The 20,587-nt window shown below is 51.6% G+C and overlaps 2 protein-coding genes across 4 annotated transcripts in view; one reads left to right on the top strand and one right to left on the bottom strand.

Annotated features, from left to right (window-relative positions):
* The window catches only part of gdap2 (ganglioside induced differentiation associated protein 2), a 77,718-nt gene extending 69,047 nt beyond the window's left edge, over positions 1-8,671 (bottom strand). Inside the window, exon 1 of one of the 2 annotated variants that reach the window (XM_043700940.2) lies at positions 8,186-8,671. In XM_043700940.2, the coding sequence (XP_043556875.1) occupies positions 8,186-8,358 (173 nt within the window). In that variant the 5' untranslated portion in view covers positions 8,359-8,671. The remainder of the gene's footprint in view (positions 1-8,185) is intronic. The other variant, XM_043700939.2, reaches the window with a different exon arrangement.
* Positions 8,672-11,469: 2,798 nt separating this feature from the next.
* Positions 11,470-20,587, top strand: part of wdr3 (WD repeat domain 3) — a 107,940-nt gene continuing 98,822 nt past the window's right edge. The window contains exon 1 of one of the 2 annotated variants that reach the window (XM_087992780.1): positions 11,470-11,494. The gene's annotated coding sequence lies outside the window, so the exon portion shown is untranslated. The remainder of the gene's footprint in view (positions 11,495-20,587) is intronic. The other variant, XM_087992781.1, reaches the window with a different exon arrangement.

The raw sequence follows: 20,587 nt of genomic DNA, 5'->3' as shown, positions 1-20,587 counted from the left end.
GAACTCAGAAAGATCCACAACATTATAACATGAAGTACAGGAAGAAGGCAGAAACTTAGGTCAAACAAGGTAGTCTTTATGAAGCGGGCAGCTTTGGGTTATGAACTGGATGCCCAGATGTAATCAAGTAATTTGTTGTTGAGAGAACTTAGGCAGGTGTACAAACAAACAGCACCAACAATGGAGCAGAGTTTGTCAGCAGAAAACAATAATGATAACTTCACTTTTTTCTAACATTAAGCTGGAAACAATGCTGAGTTGGAAGCTGAGCTAATGAAGGCAATAGATACCTGTTTACTCCTAAACTTCAAAACACCTGCCTTGATTAGAAATTTTGTATACCTTCAAAAAGATTACATTTTGATCTCAAAATTGTTTGAAGAGGATCAACTTGTAATGCATTGTTTCATAAAGACTTGTTTGACGAGCTTGTGACTGAATAAAAATTCAAAAGTACTACATACTTAGTTTTAACGAGGACATTATCAAGTGGCATTCATGATAAACCAGCTTAGAAGCTTCGTTTGGCTAGAGTTTACTGCAGTTTTGCAAACTTCTCGATCAGCTGGAACAGTTGATCAACTGACACACTCCTGGTCCCATCGGTTCCAGTTTGTAAAATGTTTGTTGTAGATGAAAGACTGCATCCTGATCTAAGCTTTGACTGTCCATTACCCCCATCCTTGCCCAATTAGACTGACTCTTCTGTTCCTCATGTGCCAAATTCAAAGTCAAAGACTCCAGGACTAGATTCATCTTGCATCTGCAGCCTTCTCCAGTCATATGTTCCCAGTTTACCATTGCTCACACGAGGTCATCGGGGACTTTTGTTCCATCAACCTCAATTGACATGACCAGAACTTTTAAAATCTTGGCCTTCGTCTCAAACACTCTACCTACCCACTTCTATCTTTTACCCTTACTCGTATCCCTCAAAAGGCTGAGAGCTTAACCATTTACCATGCTTTCCGTTCCTGACCACTGCCACACACACACATGCACAAAAGAGCCAAGGCTAATCTCTCTTCAGTTGTGAAACAACTCATGAACATTCCTAACAAATTAAAGGCAATCATTTTATCAAGTATTGAGGGAGAGGGAAAGACCCTTCCAAAAATGGGGGAGGAGAATAATTTATACCTCAAAATTAACATGAGGCACAAACTTTGAAAATATTTGACACAGATGAAGGCCTGACTATTACGCCTGTGTTGGCTGAATAAAAGCTATCCAGTTTAAATCAACCCTTTGGCTCTTCATCCATAGATATCCACTTGATGTAGCAATCATTGATATCTTCCCACACTTGACAGCTATCTTGCTTGCTATCAATCACACCACCTTTTTTTAAACAGCAACAAGACCATAAGATAACAGAGCAGAATTGGGCTATTCAACTCATCAAGTCTGCACCACCATTCGATGTGTTTTTCAACCCCATTCTCCAGCCTATCTCAAAGATACCGAGTGATTTGAGTGCGACAGATTCATCACTGAAGAAATTTCTCATCTCAGTTCTAAATGGTCATCCTTTTTTGATGCTGTGCCCTCAGGTCCTAGTCTCTCCCTGTAGTGGGAGCATCATCTCTCTGTCCATGCCTCTGGCATTCTGCAAGTTCGAACATTTTCAGTCCTCCGGCAGCAAGCCTTTAGCAAATGATTGGAAGGTTTTCATGGCAATGCAGCTGAACATTTAGGATTTAAGTATTAAACAATGTCAAAAAACATACAGCTTTTTCATATAGCAAACAATCCCAAGTCTTTCATAAAGACATTACAAAACAATGGATTCCAAACAAAATATATTGAAATGACTAACATTAGAGAGAACAGGTTGGTTTAACAAACGTTGAGAGAGCCTGGAAGACAAAGATTTAGCGGGGACTATCAGACAATGGGACCAAGGCCACCCACTGACAGGGTGCAGCATAGTGAGACAAAGGCACAGTGTGTTCAGGTACTAATGATCTGGAGATGCCGGTGTTGGACTGGGGTGTACGAAGTTAAAAATCACACAACACCAGGTTATAGTCCAACAGGTTTAATTGGAAGCACACTAGCTTTCGGAGCGACGCTCCTTCAGCGTCGCTCCGAAAGCTAGTGTGCTTCCAATTAAACCTGTTGGACTATAACCTGGTGTTGTGTGATTTTTAGCTTCAGGTACTAAGTGTTTCTTATCACCCTTAAAAAAAGGCATTAAAACAGCACACTCTCCCACTCTCATTCGCTACCAAAGTCCTGGGTGCTCCAGGTGAAAAAGTGTAACTTGTTTAACTACATACTGTGAACAACTCTGTATGATATAATTTACAAAAAGCAGACATTATCAAAAACGGGACTGTACTTATAAAATAATGCTGCTAGATTATTATAGCATGTTTAAGTTAGATAGCTTGTTTATCCAAATCTCAGATTATCGACTGAATCCTGAATGAGTTCATCTGCACTAGCATGATACTACACATATACTGCAACATGTTGGAATGCTTTATTATGTTCAGGCAGCATATAAATACAACTTTTGTGACAATTTAAGAAATAATGGGGATTGTGATCACATGAATACAGACTGGTTGAAGAGTAGGAATAAGGGAACTTAGAACAGAAAGATGTACTAAGTGGCTTTTCACCAGACACTGCACTATGGCTTCAGTTATTAACTAACACTTGTATATATCATCTGAATTTATTCAGAGAATATCAATTTGTGCTATTCAAATCAAATATGGAGACTTTGCTGGCAAATTGCAACTAAAACTATGAAAGATTACAGACAGCCACTGACAAACTAGCTAGTTGCAATTTCCTGATAAATTGTGAATAAAGGGAAGAAATTGACCCAAGGTGCAGCAAAATGACCTTTGAATGCACGTGGAGGTCATGAGAGGCAGGAATGAATAAAAAGGCAAATAAAATCATTGGTTTTCTATCTACACACTGAATACAAAAGCAAAAACATAACTTGTAAAATGCTCCGATTAGTTTACAATTCGAATACTGTACACATTTGGGTAATCCATTGTAGGAAGGAAAATGCAATTACAAAAAAAGATGTAGTGTAATTTCACCATTATACTACAACGAAGGAGCTTATAGTTATCAAGAAAAGTTTAAGAATTGACAATTTTTTTCCCGTAAGAACCGAGAAGTGAAGTTGAGGTCTGCAAGATTATGCAAGTTTATCGCAGGAAATAGTGCACTCATTTCCAGCGGTCAGCAGGACAGTGATGAAGGATCAGAAAAATGTTCAAAGGGATAAGCTTGAAAATTGAATTCTGTGCCACAACCAATTTTGTTGTACTGTGTGCAAAGATTCTAATTAGAAAGCTGCTTGAAAGAGGAATATCAAAGTGTACATGAAATGAATATCAAATGAGTTTTGCCAATGGTATTTATATGGAGAAAATCACTGGCCCTAACATCACACCCAAATTGGCCAGTTCCTGTCGTAACTTCTTACAATTATACAAGATGTTATAAACAATCCTACTAATAGAATTTAGTTAACAACCCATGTCAGCCCCCAATCCAAACATCATTCACCACCGCAAGTAACAGATGTTATTTTGGAAAACCACCTGCAATCAATTGAGAAACATTTTAGCCCAACTCTCTTCAGTATCAAACTTTTGATTAAGATACACTACAAAGGTTATTTTTCATGTAGGGAACAATTCTGCACAGCAAGTCAAATAATGCTCATTATGTTTGAATATTTCATTAAGCAAAATACATAATCAAGAAAATAACTGTGCTGTTCGACAGCTGAATATCTCACTGGGGTTTAAAGATTAATAATCGGCACACAGCTTGTGCCAACATTTGTTAATTCAACAAAGTAATTTGTCTAACAGGCCTTTTATATCGAGGTAACACCATCTGCTCTTAATACATTGATCATCTGCAGTGGCAACAGCATGACCAGACTTGACAATGACTGGGGATTTTCCCATCAAATAGTGCTTTTTAGAATCTAGATTTCCTATTACAATACCAGAATGCTTTACTAAAATAGTCAGTCTTTATTTGGTGTTAGTGCAGTTTAATTATGCTGATATAAAAAATGTGATTTAGTTATACAGCACTTTTCACCATGAACAAGACATCTAAAGAATTTTGAAGTTATTGGATGTGAAAGACTGACTCTCTCCACAGATGCTGTGTTTTGCTTTTTAAGTTCAGATATGCTCAACAGCACTTTGTTTGTATGTCCAAGTGCTTTACAGTCAATAAAGTACATTGAATTATCCTGTAAGAAATACAGCAGCCAATTCTCATTCAGCAAATTCCCACAACCAATGTGAAAATGACCAGGCAATCGGTTTTGTGATGTTGATTAAAGATTAAATAATTAAGCGATTTTTAAGGCGATTGGTAGCTCAGTTGAGGTTCTGGATGTTTGTTTGCTCGCTGAGCTGGAAGGTTTGTTTCCAGACGTTTTGTCACCATACTAGGTAACATCAGTGAGCCTCTAATGAAGCGCTAGTGTTCTGTCCCACTTTCTATTTATGTGTCTTGATTTCTTTAGGTGGGTGATGTCATTTCCTCAGAGGATGGTAGATGGGGTCCAAATTAGTATGTTTATTCACAGAGTTCTGGTTGTAATGCCATGCTTCTAGAAATTGTCGTGCGTGTTTCTGTTTGGCTTGTCCCAGTCGAAGTAGTGTCTTTCCTCACCTAAGGATACTAGTGATAGTGGGTCATGTCTTTTTGTGGCTAGTTGATATCATGTATCCTGGTGGCTAGTTTTCTGCCTGTTTGTCTGATGTTGTATTTGTTATAGCCCTTGCAAGATATTTTGTAAATGACATTTGCTTCACTTGTTATTTGTATAGGGTCTTTTAAGTTCATTAGCCGTTGCTTAAGGGTGTTAATAGGTTTGTGGGCTACCATGATGCCAAGAGGTCTGAATAGTCTGGAGGTCATTTCAGAGATGTCTTTGATGTAGGGTAAAGTAGCTAGGGTTTCTGGGTGCATTGTTTGGATTTGTTGCTGAGGAATTGGCCAACTGTGTTTATTGGGTACATGTTCTTCTTGAATATACTCTATAGGTATTTCTCTTCTGCTCTTCATTGCTCCTCAGTGCTGCAGTGCGTGGTGGCTCGATGAAATAACGCAGCTTCATTTGTGGGTGTTGGGATGATTGCTTCCATAGTTAAGTATTTGGTCCGTGTGTGTTGTTTTCCTGTAGATGCAGTTTTGAAGTTCTCCATTGAGTGCTCGCTCTACTGTGACATCTGGGAGTGGCAGTTTGTTGCTGTTCTTCTCCTCTTCTGTGAATTTTATGCCAGTGAGGATATGATTGATGGCGTTGTAGATTTCCTCTAAAATGTTTAGTTTGATGACAACAAAAATGTCATCCATGTAGTGGACCCAAAATGTGGGGTGGATAGTTGAAAGCGTTGTTTTTCGAATCTTTGCATAACTACTTTTGCTAAGAACTCTGATATTGGTGATCCCATGCGTGACCTGTTGATTTGTTTGTAGGTCTTGTTATTGAATGTGAAGTGGGTGGTAAGGCACAAACAGACAGAAAACTAGCCACTGGGATACATGAACGTTAACTCGCCACAAAAAGACAATGACCCACTATCACGAGTATCCTTACGTACAGATGAAGGAGGACACCACTTTGACTGGGACAACACATCTATCCTATGACAAGCCAAACAGAGACATGCATGAGAATTCCTTCAAGCATAGCATTGCAACCGGAACTCTATTAACAAACACATCAACTTGGACACCATCTACCATCCTCTGAGAAAAAGAACTGTAAATGACATCACTCAAAAATACCAGGACACAAATAGAAAGTGGGACATACCACCAGCGCTTCACTGGAGGTTCACTGATAAGGTTACCTAGTACAGTGACGAAACATATGAAAACAAGCCTTCCATCTCAGCAAGCAAACTTACACCCAGGATAAGTAAATAGCCAGGGCATTGAGGACATCTCCTCTGCCATTAGATCTTTTGACCCAAATAGGCAGGTGGCCTCCCTTTAACATCTCATCTGAAAGATGAGCCCTGTTACAGTGCAGTACTTCATCAGAACTGCATGGGAGTGTCAGCCTTCTTTTGTTTCTTCAGGTCGTGATGTGAGGCTTGAACATAGAACGCTGTGGCTCAGATGATATTGTGATGATGAGGCCACAGCTGACAATAGTGAGAAGAGACAAATTCAGTCACTAAGCTAAAACAGGGAGAAAACTTAACAGAAAAAGCCAGTAAAATGAAACCAGCCCAGTAATTCGCCAAAAGAGGAATAAACCACTGCCTAGACATTTCAAACGCTTCAATATGCCTGGATGAAGAACCTACACTTGAAAGGGCAACTTGTGTTGCTTGCTATTATCACCATCCGAACAGTAAAGCAAACACTAGGGTGTAATTAAACATCCAAACCAGGTCTTGCAAAGTGTCCAGAAAATGATCCACATTTCCGAATGCTTGGATTGAATCTTGATGAATTGTCTAGGATGGTCAAAGCCATTCAAGTGAGAATTCATTAAAGTAGTAAGCCATAGGTCACGTTTTTAGAAAGAATGGAGGAGTTCAGTAAAGTGGTAGAGATCAAATAATATACAAGGTTAGCAAAAGGGCATACAAGCAGTTCTAGCAAGATCTGAGAAATGATATGGAAAGACACAAATGAAAGAGGGATCTATTGCACTTGAAGAGGAAAAGCATTTGGAAGTTAAATGGTTACAGCCACTCCACACAGAAACTGCACAATTTAAGTGTAGAAACAAGGAAGTGAAGTAATCACAGCTCAATACGTTTAACCACCAACAACAGGACACTTAACAAAAACAATGAATTGCATATAGGATGGATTTCAGCAACTTTTCACATAGTAAGGTCAAGGTGACCTGCCCCACCAGCAAGTATTGTCAATAAATAAAAACAATAGACATATCAGATGGTAGCAACAAGATGTAAAGTTCCTGCTGCTGAACTGTGCACTGCATAGGGTTTTAAAACATTAAAACGCAGAAATGAATTTTAATAAAAGGGCGATTAAGAGTTTAACATTAAAATGAGGTTTTTTAAAAGAACTTATTTTGTATATCTATGTTTTTACTCCAACTGCAAATTTCCCATGTTTTGGAGATATTGACCTGGATCTTGTGGTCAGCTGGCAAGAAATGGCATGACTACAAAAACAATAAGGTTGCAAAGTTGCAAACATTTCAGCTAACAAGGATGACTGGAAAATCATATATTGCATTCAATGTAATTCACAACTTATGAAGATGGAAACCCAATTTGAAAAAAATGAGTTTGAAGTTGTAGGACAAGTTAATACTGATTTGATAGGTAATAACACAGCGAAGGACACTGAAGACATTTCACAAGGTTAGAGAGTCAAGAGTGAATTTTCTGAGGAATGAGACAATAGCCATTGTGAAAGGATCAATGTTTGAGGAGAAAGCATCATCAATTCATAATTTCACAACAACAGTATACCTAAAACATAAAATTGGATTGAACTTAATTACCCAATAATTGAAATCCAAGGAAGTAATCCTCTATATAAAGTGGAGAAGATGCAGGAACAGAAGATCGAGCAGTAAGAAACTGGAATATGTAATGTAAGCAGTTAAAATTGTAACACCTTAACGTTCTCTAACCTACATCAAAAATGACAGGAGATGCTGGGCATTCAACCCCTGCTACCAGTTGCAAACAACCTGACTACAAGAGTGCGGGTGGTGACAGCACATAACAGTGAAAAAGGAACAATGAAACATGTTTCAAAACAAAGCAATATCGTTTGCTCAAAATGACAATGAACCTCTGGATATCACTGGATTCGCGAGCAATGTTAAATGATGCCATGGATATGGATTTAACTTAAACATATCACACAAGTTTGTTTAACTAAGGAAGTACAGTGTTAACTAGAAACTCTCGACTGAGAAAGAAAAGAGCTGGCATTCTCTCCAGTCACCCCGGGTGTCCGATAACGGCACCAGGGTCTAGGAAATCCCATTAGATCAGCAATGAACACTTCCAGGAGGAGGGGGAAGCGGTGAACACACATGAATTCTGGCGAAGGGTACTGCAAGTTTAAAAAAAATAATAAATCCTCACAGCTGCTATCGAGGATGGAAGTACCTGCCGACTCCGCTTGGCGCAGCAGCTAGAAGGAAAACAAAGCGCCGGTGTACACGTACCACAGAATAACTTTGTTGTTAATGTCTTTCCTGTAGGGGAAAGGCGAGGAGATGGATGTGTCCGGCTGCAGCTCACGGCTGAGCCCAGTCTCCAGCAGCGGCTCCGGGCGGTGAGCCCAACACGGTAAAGTCTGGATGTCGACGATGGGGGAGCGGGCCCCCAGGGGATCCATATCGAGGGAGGCAGCAAAGACACTTTAGTGCCCCTGTGGTGGTGGAAGCCGGGCTCTCGGACAGTGACCCCGGCCCCGGCCTCACGGGGAATACTCTCTCTGTCTGTCCGTGAGTGAGTGTGAATCTGCTTCGGGCCGCCCACCGGGAAAGCTCACTCAGCAACCGCTACCGGAAGTCGGCGTCGGCCCCTACGTCACTTCCTCTCCCGTTCCAGGTCGCGGCTGTGGGTGACGTACGGGGCTCCGCTCAGACTCGATCAGTAGATGAGGAGGAAGTGGGTGAATGCTACCAGGGCTCCGTCTGGGCTGTTACCTCGGGCAGTGAGCTCCCTCTCCCACCGGGTCATACTCACAGTGAGCCGTCTCCAGGAGCGAAGCCAGCGCCGCGGGCCGTGTTCACGTTCAAACTGCTGGACTTCCACAGACTCACCTCTTGTGTCTCACAATACAGCACTGTGTGGCAGGAACGCTGCGCTCAGGAGCTCATACATGAAGTGACACATCTATCCAGGCTGTATGACCGGGGAAAATGCTTGTTTTGGGTAGAAGATGAGTTTCGTGTGTTGCTGAAGAACACTGATGGCCGAACGTTGAGGCTTTAAGTCACAGAAATTAAACTCTTGAAGCTCAGCTTGCGGGATCTCTGCATCTTTACAAAAGTGAAGCAACATGGTTTGCAGCTAATAAATGTGATACAGAAAGGGAAATTATTTCAGCTTTCTGTCACATGCAGTATTTTGGTTTTGTTAAAAGTGATATTTGCTATATTTTTACACACTCTACATTCTAACTTGAATCATATTCATTTATACTTTTTGTGGGGTTCATTCGTCTCTGGAAGGATTGCAGAATGGTTCTGCAAGTTCCACCTGTTAATCACTAGTAGGTTCAAAATAGCTTGAAGATCATGGTGATTTTTTTCAAGAATTTGAGATTTAGGTCAGGAGTTGTAGAGTTACATACATTTGGCTGATGCTATTTGGGCTGGCCTTCTGAAAGAGAAATTCTCCTCTTTTACCACTCCTCATAGCACTCAAATTTTGAAATTTTCAAATAATGATCAGTTCCCTTTTGAAAGCCTCGGTTGATTGTCTCCCACATTATCAGTCAGTGCATTGTCTCCATTATTTTTTGAGTTACTTTAAATCTAGGCCATCTGTACATCAATGGAATAGTTTCTCCCAATTTACTGTGTCCAGTCCCTTCATGATTTTGAATACTTTGATTAAATCTCCTCTCAACCTTCTGTTTTCCAGGCCTCTTTTCTCTGTAACTGATGCTCCTCATCACAGAACCATTCTCATGTATGTTTCCTACGCGCTCTCTAATACCTGCATAACATTCACCAAGTTTAGTGAAGGATACAATTTCCTAGGTTTTATTAATAAAAGGCATAAAGAACAATGGTGGTGGAGGGTTGCTTTTCAGACTGGAGGCCTGTGACTAGCTGTGTGGCACAAGGATCAGTGCTGGGTCCACTGTGTTTATGATTTGGATGTGAATATAGGAGGTATGGTTAGTAAGTTTGCAAATGACACCAAAATTCGAGGTGTAGTGGACAGTGAAGAAGTACGATGGGATCTTGGGCGGCACGGTAGTTAGCACTGTTGCCTCACAGCGCCAGAGACCCGGGTTCAATTCCCGCCTCAGGCGACTGACTGTGTGGAGTTTGTACATTCTCCCCATGTCTGCGTGGGTTTCCTCCGGGTGCTCCGGTTTCCTCCCACAGTCCAAAAATGTCTGGGTTAGGTGAATTGGCTATGCTAAATTGTCTGTAGTGTTAGGGGAATGGGTCTGGGTGGGTTGCGCTTCGGCGGGTCGGTGTGGACTTGTTGGGCCAAAGGGCCTGTTTCCACACTAAGTAATCTAATCTAATCTAATCTTGATCTGTTGGGCCAATGGGCTGGGAAGTGGTAGGTGAAGTTTAATTTAAATAAATGTGAGGTGTTCGTTTGGTAAAGCAAATCAGACAGGACTTGTACCCTTAATGGTAAGGCCTTGCGGAGTGTTGCTGAACAAAGAGACCTTGGAGTGCAGGTGCATCATTCTTTGAAAGTGTAGTTGCAGGTAGATAGGATAGTGAAAAAGGCATTTGGTATGCTTGCCTTTATGGGTCAGTGCATTGTGTATATGAATCGGGAGGTCATGCGGCAGCTGAACAAGACATTTGTTAGGCCACTGTTAGAGTAGCGAGTTCAATTATGGTCTCTCTCCTTTAAGAAGGATGTTGTGAAACTTGAAAGGATTCAGAAAAGATTTACAAGGATGTTGCTAGGGTTGGAGGTTTTGAGCTATTGGGCGAGGCTGAATAGGCTAGGGCTCTTTTCCCTGGAGCATTGGAGGCTGAGGGGTGACCTTATAGAGATTTATAAAATCATGAATTGCATGGATAGGGTAAATGGACAAGGTCTTTTCCCTGGGGTGAGAAGTGCAAAACTAGAAAGCATCGGTTTAAGGAGAGAGTAGAAAGATTTAAAAGGGACCTAAGGAGCAACTTTTTCACCGAGGGTGGTGCGTGTATAGAATGAGCTGCCAGAGGAAGTCGTCAAGTGGTGAATTCCAATATTTAGAAGGCATCTGGATAGGTATATGAATAAGAAGGATTTAGAGAGATATGGGCCAAATGCTGGGAAATGGGATGAGATAAGAATATCTGGTTGGCATGGATTGAGTTGGACTGAAGAGTCTGTTTCTGTGCGAAATATGACAAATAGAAAGGAAATCCTAAAATCTGCCAAAGTGACATAAATAAACGGGATTAAGAGGAGTGCGACTGATTAGGGTCCAAAAAGGCCATTTATGCACGTGAATGTTAAATTCGTTTCCACTTTTATGTGTAGCACTTCTGGAAATACACAAGTATTTTAAAAAGATTGCAAAATATTTTTGGCGATTATCAGTGACAAAACAAAAAACAAAACATTAAATAATACATTTGTAATTCTCCCTGCCTGGATGTATTAAATTATTGATCATATTTCGAATGAAAGATGTAAGTATTTTGAGACTTTTTGAAGTTTAATGGATTAAAGTCAGACTCTGAGATGGAGCTTATCTTCGCTCTGACATCGAGTCATCCAGTCTGACTAACTGTTTCCGCGAAGCTTCCGGCATTAACAGGGGCGCTGCAAGTGAGGTGAGTGAGAGAGGGAATGGGGGGGGGGGGGAGAGAGAGGGAATGGGGGGGGGGGAGAGAGGGAATGGGGGGGGGGGGGAGAGAGGGAATGGGGGGGGGGGGGAGAGAGGGAATGGGGGGGGGGGAGAGAGGGAATGGGGGGGGGGGAGAGAGGGAATGGGGGGGGGGAGAGAGGGAGGGAATGGGGGGGAGAGAGGGAATGGGGGGGGGGGGAGAGAGGGAATGGGGGGGGGGGAGAGAGGGAATGGGGGGGGGGGAGAGAGGGAATGGGGGGGGGGAGAGAGGGAGGGAATGGGGGGGGGAGAGGGAATGGGGGAGAGAGAGAGGGAATGGGGGGGGGGGAGAGAGGGAATGGGGGGGAGAGAGAGAGAGGGAATGGGGGGGGGAGAGGGAATGGGGGAGAGAGAGAGGGAATGGGGGGGGGGAGAGAGAGAGAGGGAATGGGGGGGGGGGAGAGAGAGGGAATGGGGGGGGGGGAGAGAGGGAATGGGGGGGGGAGAGAGGGAATGGGGGGGGGAGAGGGAATGGGGGAGAGAGAGAGGGAATGGGGGGGGGGGGAGAGAGAGAGGGAATGGGGGGGGGAGAGAGAGAGAGGGAATGGGGGGGGGAGAGAGAGAGAGGGAATGGGGGGGGGGAGAGAGAGAGAGGGAATGGGGGGGGAGAGGGAATGGGGGAGAGAGAGAGGGAATGGGGGGGGGGAGAGAGGGAATGGGGGGGGGGGGAGAGAGGGAATGGGGGGGGGGGAGAGAGGGAATGGGGGGGGAGAGGGAATGGGGGAGAGAGAGAGGGAATGGGGGGGGGGAGAGAGAGAGAGGGAATGGGGGGGGGAGAGAGAGAGAGGGAATGGGGAGAGAGAGAGGGAATGGGGGGGGGGGGGGGAGAGAGAGAGGGAATGGGGGGGGGGAGAGAGAGAGGGAATGGGGGGGGGAGAGGGAATGGGGGAGAGAGAGAGGGAATGGGGGGGGGGAGAGAGAGAGAGGGAATGGGGGGGGGAGAGAGAGAGAGGGAATGGGGGGGGGAGAGGGAATGGGGGAGAGAGAGAGGGAATGGGGGGATAGATAGGGGGAATGGGGGGGGAGAGAGGGAATGGGGGGGGAGAGAGAGAGGGAATGGGGGGGGGGAGAGAGAGGGAATGGGGGGGGGGAGAGAGAGGGAATGGGGGGGGGGAGAGAGAGGGAATGGGGGGGGGAGAGAGAGGGAATGGGGGGGGGGAGAGAGAGGGAATGGGGGGGAGAGAGAGAGGGAATGGGGGGGGGAGAGGGAATGGGGGAGAGAGAGAGGGAATGGGGGGGGAATGGGGGAGAGAGAGAGGGAATGGGGGGGGAATGGGGGAGAGAGAGAGGGAATGGGGGGGCGGAGAGAGAGAGAGGGAATGGGGGGGGGAGAGAGAGAAGGAATGGGGGGGGGGAGAGAGAGAGAGGGAATGGGGGGGAGAGGGAATGGGGGAGAGAGAGAGGGAATGGGGGGATAGATAGGGGGAATGGGGGGGGAGAGAGGGAATGGGGGGGAGAGGGAATGGGGGGGGAGAGAGGGAATGGGGGGGAGAGAGGGAATGGGGGGGGAGAGAGGGAATGGGGGGGGAGAGAGGAATGGGGGGGGAGAGGGAATGGGGGGGGAGAGGGAATGGGGGAGAGAGAGAGGGAATGGGGGGAGAGGGAATGGGGAGAGAGAGAGGGAATGGGGGGGAGAGGGAATGGGGGGAGAGGGAATGGGGGAGAGAGAGAGGGAATGGGGGAGAGAGAGAGGGAATGGGGGGGGGAGTGAGAGAGGGAATGGGGGGGGGAGTGAGAGAGGGAATGGGGGGGGGAGTGAGAGAGGGAATGGGGGGAGAGAGAGGGAATGGGGGGAGAGAGAGGGAATGGGGGGGAGTGAGAGAGGGAATGGGGGGGAGAGAGAGAGGGAATGGGGGGGAAGAGAGAGAGGGAATGGGGGGGGGAGAGGGAATGGGGGAGAGAGAGAGGGAATGGGGGGATAGATAGGGGAATGGGGGGGGAGAGAGGGAATGGGGGGGGGAGAGAGAGAGGGAATGGGGGGGGGGAGAGAGAGGGAATGGGGGGGGGGAGAGAGAGGGAATGGGGGGGGGGAGAGAGAGAGGGAATGGGGGGGGGAGAGGGAATGGGGGAGAGAGAGAGGGAATGGGGGGGGGAATGGGGAGAGAGAGAGGGAATGGGGGGGAATGGGGGAGAGAGAGAGGGAATGGGGGGGGGGAGAGAGAGAGAGGGAATGGGGGGGGGAGAGAGAGAGGGAATGGGGGGGGAGAGAGAGAGAGGGAATGGGGGGGGGGAGAGGGAATGGGGGAGAGAGAGAGGGAATGGGGGGATAGATAGGGGGAATGGGGGGGGAGAGAGGGAATGGGGGGGAGAGGGAATGGGGGGGGGAGAGAGGGAATGGGGGGGAGAGGGAATGGGGGGGAGAGAGGGAATGGGGGGAGAGAGGGAATGGGGGGGAGAGAGGGAATGGGGGGGGAGAGAGGGAATGGGGGGGGAGAGAGGGAATGGGGGGGGAGAGAGGGAATGGGGGGGGAGAGGAATGGGGGGGGAGAGGGAATGGGGGAGAGAGAGAGGGAATGGGGGGAGAGGGAATGGGGGAGAGAGAGGGGGAATGGGGGGGAGAGGGAATGGGGGAGAGGGAATGGGGGAGAGAGAGAGGGAATGGGGGGGGGAGTGAGAGAGGGAATGGGGGGGAGAGAGAGGGAATGGGGGGAGAGAGAGGGAATGGGGGGAGAGAGAGGGAATGGGGGGGAGTGAGAGAGGGAATGGGGGGGAGAGAGAGAGGGAATGGGGGGGAAGAGAGAGAGGGAATGGGGGGGGAGAGAGAGAGGGAATGGGGGGGAGAGAGAGGGGGAATGGGGGGGAGAGAGAGAGGGAATGGGGGGGGAGAGGGAATGGGGGGAGAGAGAGAGGGAATGGGGGGGAGAGAGAGGGAATGGGGGGGGAGAGAGAGAGGGAATGGGGGGGAGAGAGAGGGAATGGGGGGGAGAGAGAGGGGTAATGGGGGGGAGAGAGAGAGGGAATGGGGGGGAGAGAGAGAGGGAATGGGGGGGAGAGAGAGGGGGAATGGGGGGGAGAGAGAGAGGGAATGGGGGGGAAGAGAGAGAGGGAATGGGGGGGAGAGAGAGAGGGAATGGGGGGGAGAGAGAGAGGGAATGGGGGGGGAGAGAGAGAGGGAATGGGGGGGAAGAGAGAGAGGGAATGGGGGGGAAGAGAGAGAGGGAATGGGGGGGAGAGAGAGAGGGAATGGGGGGGAGAGAGAGAGGGAATGGGGGGGGGAGTGAGAGAGGGAATGGGGGGGGAGTGAGAGAGGAATGGGGGGAGAGAGAGGGAATGGGGGGAGAGAGAGGGAATGGGGGGGAGTGAGAGAGGGAATGGGGGGGAGAGAGAGAGGGAATGGGGGGGAAGAGAGAGAGGGAATGGGGGGGGGGAGAGGGAATGGGGGAGAGAGAGAGGGAATGGGGGGATAGATAGGGGGAATGGGGGGGGAGAGAGGGAATGGGGGGGGGAGAGAGAGAGGGAATGGGGGGGGGGAGAGAGAGGGAATGGGGGGGGGGAGAGAGAGGGAATGGGGGGGGGGGAGAGAGAGAGGGAATGGGGGGGGGGAGAGGGAATGGGGGAGAGAGAGAGGGAATGGGGGGGGAATGGGGGAGAGAGAGAGGGAATGGGGGGGAATGGGGGAGAGAGAGAGGGAATGGGGGGGGGGGAAGAGAGAGAGAGGGAATGGGGGGGGGGAGAGAGAGAGGGAATGGGGGGGAGAGAGAGAGAGAGGGAATGGGGGGGGGGAGAGGGAATGGGGAGAGAGAGAGGGAATGGGGGGATAGATAGGGGGAATGGGGGGGGAGAGAGGGAATGGGGGGGAGAGGGAATGGGGGGGGGAGAGAGGGAATGGGGGGGAGAGGGAATGGGGGGGAGAGAGGGAATGGGGGGGAGAGAGGAATGGGGGGGAGAGAGGGAATGGGGGGGGAGAGAGGGAATGGGGGGGGAGAGGGAATGGGGGGGAGAGGGAATGGGGGGGAGAGGGAATGGGGGAGAGAGAGAGGGAATGGGGGGAGAGGGAATGGGGGAGAGAGAGGGGGAATGGGGGGGAGAGGGAATGGGGGGAGAGGGAATGGGGGAGAGAGAGAGGAATGGGGGGGGAGTGAGAGAGGGAATGGGGGGGAGAGAGAGGGAATGGGGGGAGAGAGAGGGAATGGGGGAGAGAGAGGGAATGGGGGGGAGTGAGAGAGGGAATGGGGGGAGAGAGAGAGGGAATGGGGGGGAAGAGAGAGAGGGAATGGGGGGGAGAGAGAGAGGGAATGGGGGGGAGAGAGAGGGGGAATGGGGGGAGAGAGAGAGGGAATGGGGGGGGAGAGGGAATGGGGGGAGAGAGAGAGGGAATGGGGGGAGAGAGAGGGAATGGGGGGGGAGAGAGAGAGGGAATGGGGGGGAGAGAGAGGGAATGGGGGGGAGAGAGAGGGGTAATGGGGGGGAGAGAGAGAGGGAATTGGGGGGAAGAGAGAGAGGGAATGGGGGGGAGAGAGAGAGGGAATGGGGGGGAGAGAGAGGGGAATGGGGGGAGAGAGAGAGGGAATGGGGGGGAAGAGAGAGAGGGAATGGGGGGAGAGAGAGAGGGAATGGGGGGGGAGAGAGAGAGGGAATGGGGGGGGGAGAGAGAGAGGGAATGGGGGGAAGAGAGAGAGGGAATGGGGGGAAGAGAGAGAGGGAATGGGGGGGAAGAGAGAGAGGGAATGGGGGGGAAGAGAGAGAGGGAATGGGGGGAGAGAGAGAGGGAATGGGGGGGAGAGAGAGAGGGAATGGGGGGGAGAGAGAGAGGGAATGGGGGGGAGAGAGAGAGGGAATGGGGGGGAGAGAGAGGGAATGGGGGAGGGAATGGGGGGAGAGGGAGGGAATGGGGGGTGGAGAGAGAGGGAATGGGGGGTGGAGAGAGAGGGAATGGGGGGGTGGAGAGAGAGGGAATGGGGGGGGTGGAGAGAGAGGGAATGGGGGGGTGGAGAGAGAGGGAATGGGGGGTGGAGAGAGAGGGAATGGGGGGGAGAGAGGGAATGGGGGGGTGGAGAGAGAGGGAATGGGGGGGAGAGAGAGAGGGAATGGGGGGGAGAGAGAGAGGGAATGGGGGGGAAGAGAGAGAGGGAATGGGGGGGAGAGAGAGAGGGAATGGGGGGGAGAGAGAGAGGGAATGGGGGGGTGGAGAGAGAGGGAATGGGGGGGGAGAGAGGGAATGGGGGGGTGGAGAGAGAGGGAATGGGGGGGAGAGAGAGAGGGAATGGGGGGGAGAGAGAGAGGGAATGGGGGGGAGAGAGAGAGGGAATGGGGGGGTGGAGAGAGAGGGAATGGGGGGGAGAGAGGGAATGGGGGGGAGAGAGAGAGGGAATGGGGGGGAGAGAGAGAGGGAATGGGGGCGAGAGAGAGGGGAATGGGGGGGGGAGAGAGAGGGAATGGGGGGGAGAGAGAGGGAATGGGGGGGAGAGAGAGAGGGAATGGGGGGGAGAGAGAGGGGGAATGGGGGGAGAGAGAGAGGGAATGGGGGGGAAGAGAGAGAGGGAATGGGGGGGAGAGAGAGAGGGAATGGGGGGGGAGAGAGAGAGGGAATGGGGGGGAGAGAGAGAGGGAATGGGGGGGGAGAGAGAGAGGGAATGGGGGGGGAGAGAGAGAGGGAATGGGGGGGGAGAGAGAGAGGAATGGGGGGGAGAGAGAGAGGGAATGGGGGGGAAGAGAGAGAGGGAATGGGGGGGAAGAGAGAGAGGGAATGGGGGGAGAGAGAGAGGGAATGGGGGGGAGAGAGAGGGAATGGGGGGAGAGAGAGGGAATGGGGGGGAGAGGAGAGAGAGGGAATGGGGGGAGAGAGAGAGGGAATGGGGGGGGAGAGAGAGGGAATGGGGGGGAGAGGGAGGGAATGGGGGATGGAGAGAGAGGGAATGGGGGGTGGAGAGAGAGGGAATGGGGGGGTGGAGAGAGAGGGAATGGGGGGGGTGGAGAGAGAGGGAATGGGGGGGAGAGAGGGAATGGGGGGGAGAGAGGGAATGGGGGGGTGGAGAGAGAGGGAATGGGGGGGAGAGAGAGAGGGAATGGGGGGGAGAGAGAGAGGGAATGGGGGGGAGAGAGAGAGGGAATGGGGGAGAGAGAGGGAATGGGAGGGAGAGAGAGGGAATGGGGGGGGAGAGAGAGGGAATGGCGGGGGAGGAATGGGGGGGAGAGGGGAATGGGGGGTGGAGAGAAATGGAATGGGGGGTGGAGAGAGAGGGAATGGGGGGTGGAGAGAGAGGGAATGGGGGGTGGAGAGAGAGGAATGGGGGGTGGAGAGAGAGGGAATTGGGGGGGGTGGAGAGAGAGGGAATGGGGGGGTGGAGAGAGAGGGAATGGGGGGGAGAGAGGGAATGGGGGGGAGAGAGGGAATGGGGGGGAGAGAGGGAATGGGGAGGGTGGAGAGAGAGGAATGGGGGGGTGGAGAGAGAGGGAATGGGGGGGTGGAGAGAGAGGGAATGGGGGGGTGGAGAGAGAGGGAATGGGGGGGTGGAGAGAGAGGGAATGGGGGGGGTGGAGAGAGAGGGAATGGGGGGGGTGGAGAGAGAGGGAATGGGGGGGTGGAGAGAGAGGGAATGGGGGGTGGAGAGAGAGGGAATGGGGGGGGTGGAGAGAGAGGGAATGGGGGGGTGGAGAGAGAGGGAATGGGGGGAGAGAGAGGGAATGGGGGGAGAGAGAGTGAATGGGGGGGGTGGAGAGAGAGGGAATGGGGGGGGAGAGAGGGAATGGGGGGGTGGAGAGAGGGAATGGGGGGGTGGAGAGAGAGGAATGGGGGGGAGAGAGGGAATGGGGTGGAGAGAGGGAATGGGGGGTGGAGAGAGAGGGAATGGGGGGGAGAGAGAGGGAATGGGGGGGAGAGAGAGGGAATGGGGGGGAGAGAGGGAATGGGGGGGAGAGAGGGAATGGGGGAGGCAGAGAGAGGGAATGGGGGAGGCAGAGAGAGGGAATGGGGGAGGCAGAGAGAGGGAATGGGGGGGAGAGAGGGAATGAGGGGGAGAAGAGGGATGGGGGGGAGAGAGAGGGATGGGGGGTGAGAGTGGGATGGGGGGGGAGAGAGGGATGGGGGGGAGAGTGTGGGAATGGGGGGGGGAGTGAGAGGGTAGGGGGGGGGAGAGAGAGGGATGGGGGGGGTGAGAGTGGGATGGGGGGTGAGAGGGATGGGGGGAGTGAGAGGGATGGGGGGAGAGAGTGGGATGGGGGGGGAGAGAGGGAATGGGGGGGAGTGAGGGAATGGGGGGAGTGAGAGGGAATGGGGGGTGAGTGAGGGTATGGGGGGAGAGAGGGATGGGGGGGAGAGAGAGGGATGGGGGGAGGTGAGTGGATGGGGGGGGAGAGAGAGGGTATGGGGGGGGTGAGAGAGGATGGGGGAGGGAGAGAGAGGATGGGGGGAGGAGTGAGGGAATGGGGAGGGAGTGGATGGGGGTGGGTGTGTGGTTGGGGGGGTGTGTGAGGGAATGGGGGGGGGTGAGTGGGATGGGGGGGGGAGAGAGTGGAATGGGGGGGGGAGAGAGAGGGATGGGGGAGGGAGAGAGAGGGAATGGGGGTGGTGTGTGAGGGATGGGGGTGGGTGTGAGATGGGGGTGGGTGAGTGTGGGATGGGGGGGGAGTGTGTGGGTTGGGGGGGGAGAGAATGGGGGAGGGAGAGAGAGGGAATGGGGGGGAGAGAGAGGGAATGGGGGGGAGAGAGAGGGAATGGGGGAGGGAGAGAGGAATGGGGAGGGAGAGAGGAATGGGGGGGGAGAGAGAGGAATGGGGGGGAGGGAGAGAGGAATGGGGGGGAGAGAGAGGGAATGGGGGGGGAGAGAGAGGGAATGGGGGGGGAGAGAGAGGGAATGGGGGAGGGAGAGAGGGAATGGGGGAGGGAGAGAGAGGAATGGGGAGGAGAGAGAATGGGGAGGAGAGAGAGGGAATGGGGGGGAGAGAGAGGGAATGTGGGGGGAGAGAGAGGGAATGGGGGGGGAGAGAGAGGGAATGGGGGAGGGAGAGAGAGGGAATGGGGGAGGGAGAGAGAGGGAATGGGGAGGGAGAGAGAATGGGGAGGGAGAGAGAGGGAATGGGGGGGAGAGAGAGAGGGAATGGCGGGAGAGAGAGGGAATGGGGGAGGGAGAGAGAGGGAATGGGGGAGGGGAGAGATGGAATGGGGGGAGAGAGAGGGAATGGGGGAGGGAGAGATGGAATGGGGGGAGAGAGAGGGAATGGGGGAGGGAGAGATGGAATGGGGGGAGAGAGAGGGAATGGGGAGGGAGTGATGGAATGGGGGGAGAGAGGGAATGGGGGGAGAGAGAGGAATGGGGGGGGGAGAGAGAGGGAATGGGGGGGAGGAGGGGAGGGAGAGAGAGGGAATGGGGGAGGAGAGAGAGGGAATGGGGGAGGGAGAGAGAGGGAATGGGGGAGGGAGAGGGTATGGGGGAGAGTAGAGAGGAGGGAATGGGGGAGGGTGAGGGTAGGGGGAGGAGAGAGAGGATTGGGGGGAGAGAGGGATGGGGGGAGAGGGAGGGAGGGAAGGGGGGGAGTGGGAGGAGGGATGGGGGGTGAGGGAGGGAGGGATGGGGAGAGAGAGGGATAGGGGGGTGAGGGAGAGAGGGATGGGGAGAGGGAGGAGGGATGGGGGGAGGGTGAGGGTAGGTGGTGAGGGGAGTGTGAGAGGGTGGGAAGGGGAGAGGGTGAGGGTAGGGGGGAGGAGAGGGAAGGGGAGGGAGTGAGTGGGATGGGGGAGGGAGAGAGTGGGATGGGGGGGAGGGTGGTGTGAGGGTTGGGGGGAGTGAGAGAGGGTAGGGGGTGTGAGTGAGAGGTAATGGGGTGAGTGAGGGAGGGATGGGGGGTGTGGGAGGGATGGGGGGTGTGAGGGAGGAGGTTGGGGGGTGGAGTGTGAGGATGGGGGGGAGTGTGAGGGTTGGGGGGTGGGAGTGAGGGAGGGTAGGGGGGTGGGTGAGAGGGAGGGATGGGGGAGTGCGTCTGTGGGAGGGTAGGGGGGAGGGTGAGGGATGGGGGGGTGTGGGTTGGTGGGCTTGGGGGGGAGTGTGTGGGTTGTGCGCGCGCGGGGCGCCGCACGACGGGGGGGGGGGGTGTGTGTGTGGAC

This window comes from Chiloscyllium plagiosum, unplaced genomic scaffold, assembly GCF_037043375.1.
Source record: "Chiloscyllium plagiosum isolate Xiang-an unplaced genomic scaffold, Cpla_swu_hap1 HiC_scaffold_12, whole genome shotgun sequence".
NCBI lineage: Eukaryota > Metazoa > Chordata > Chondrichthyes > Orectolobiformes > Hemiscylliidae > Chiloscyllium > Chiloscyllium plagiosum.
The sequence above is the reverse complement of the archived record's forward strand: the minus strand, read 5'-3'. Positions and strand labels throughout refer to the sequence as shown.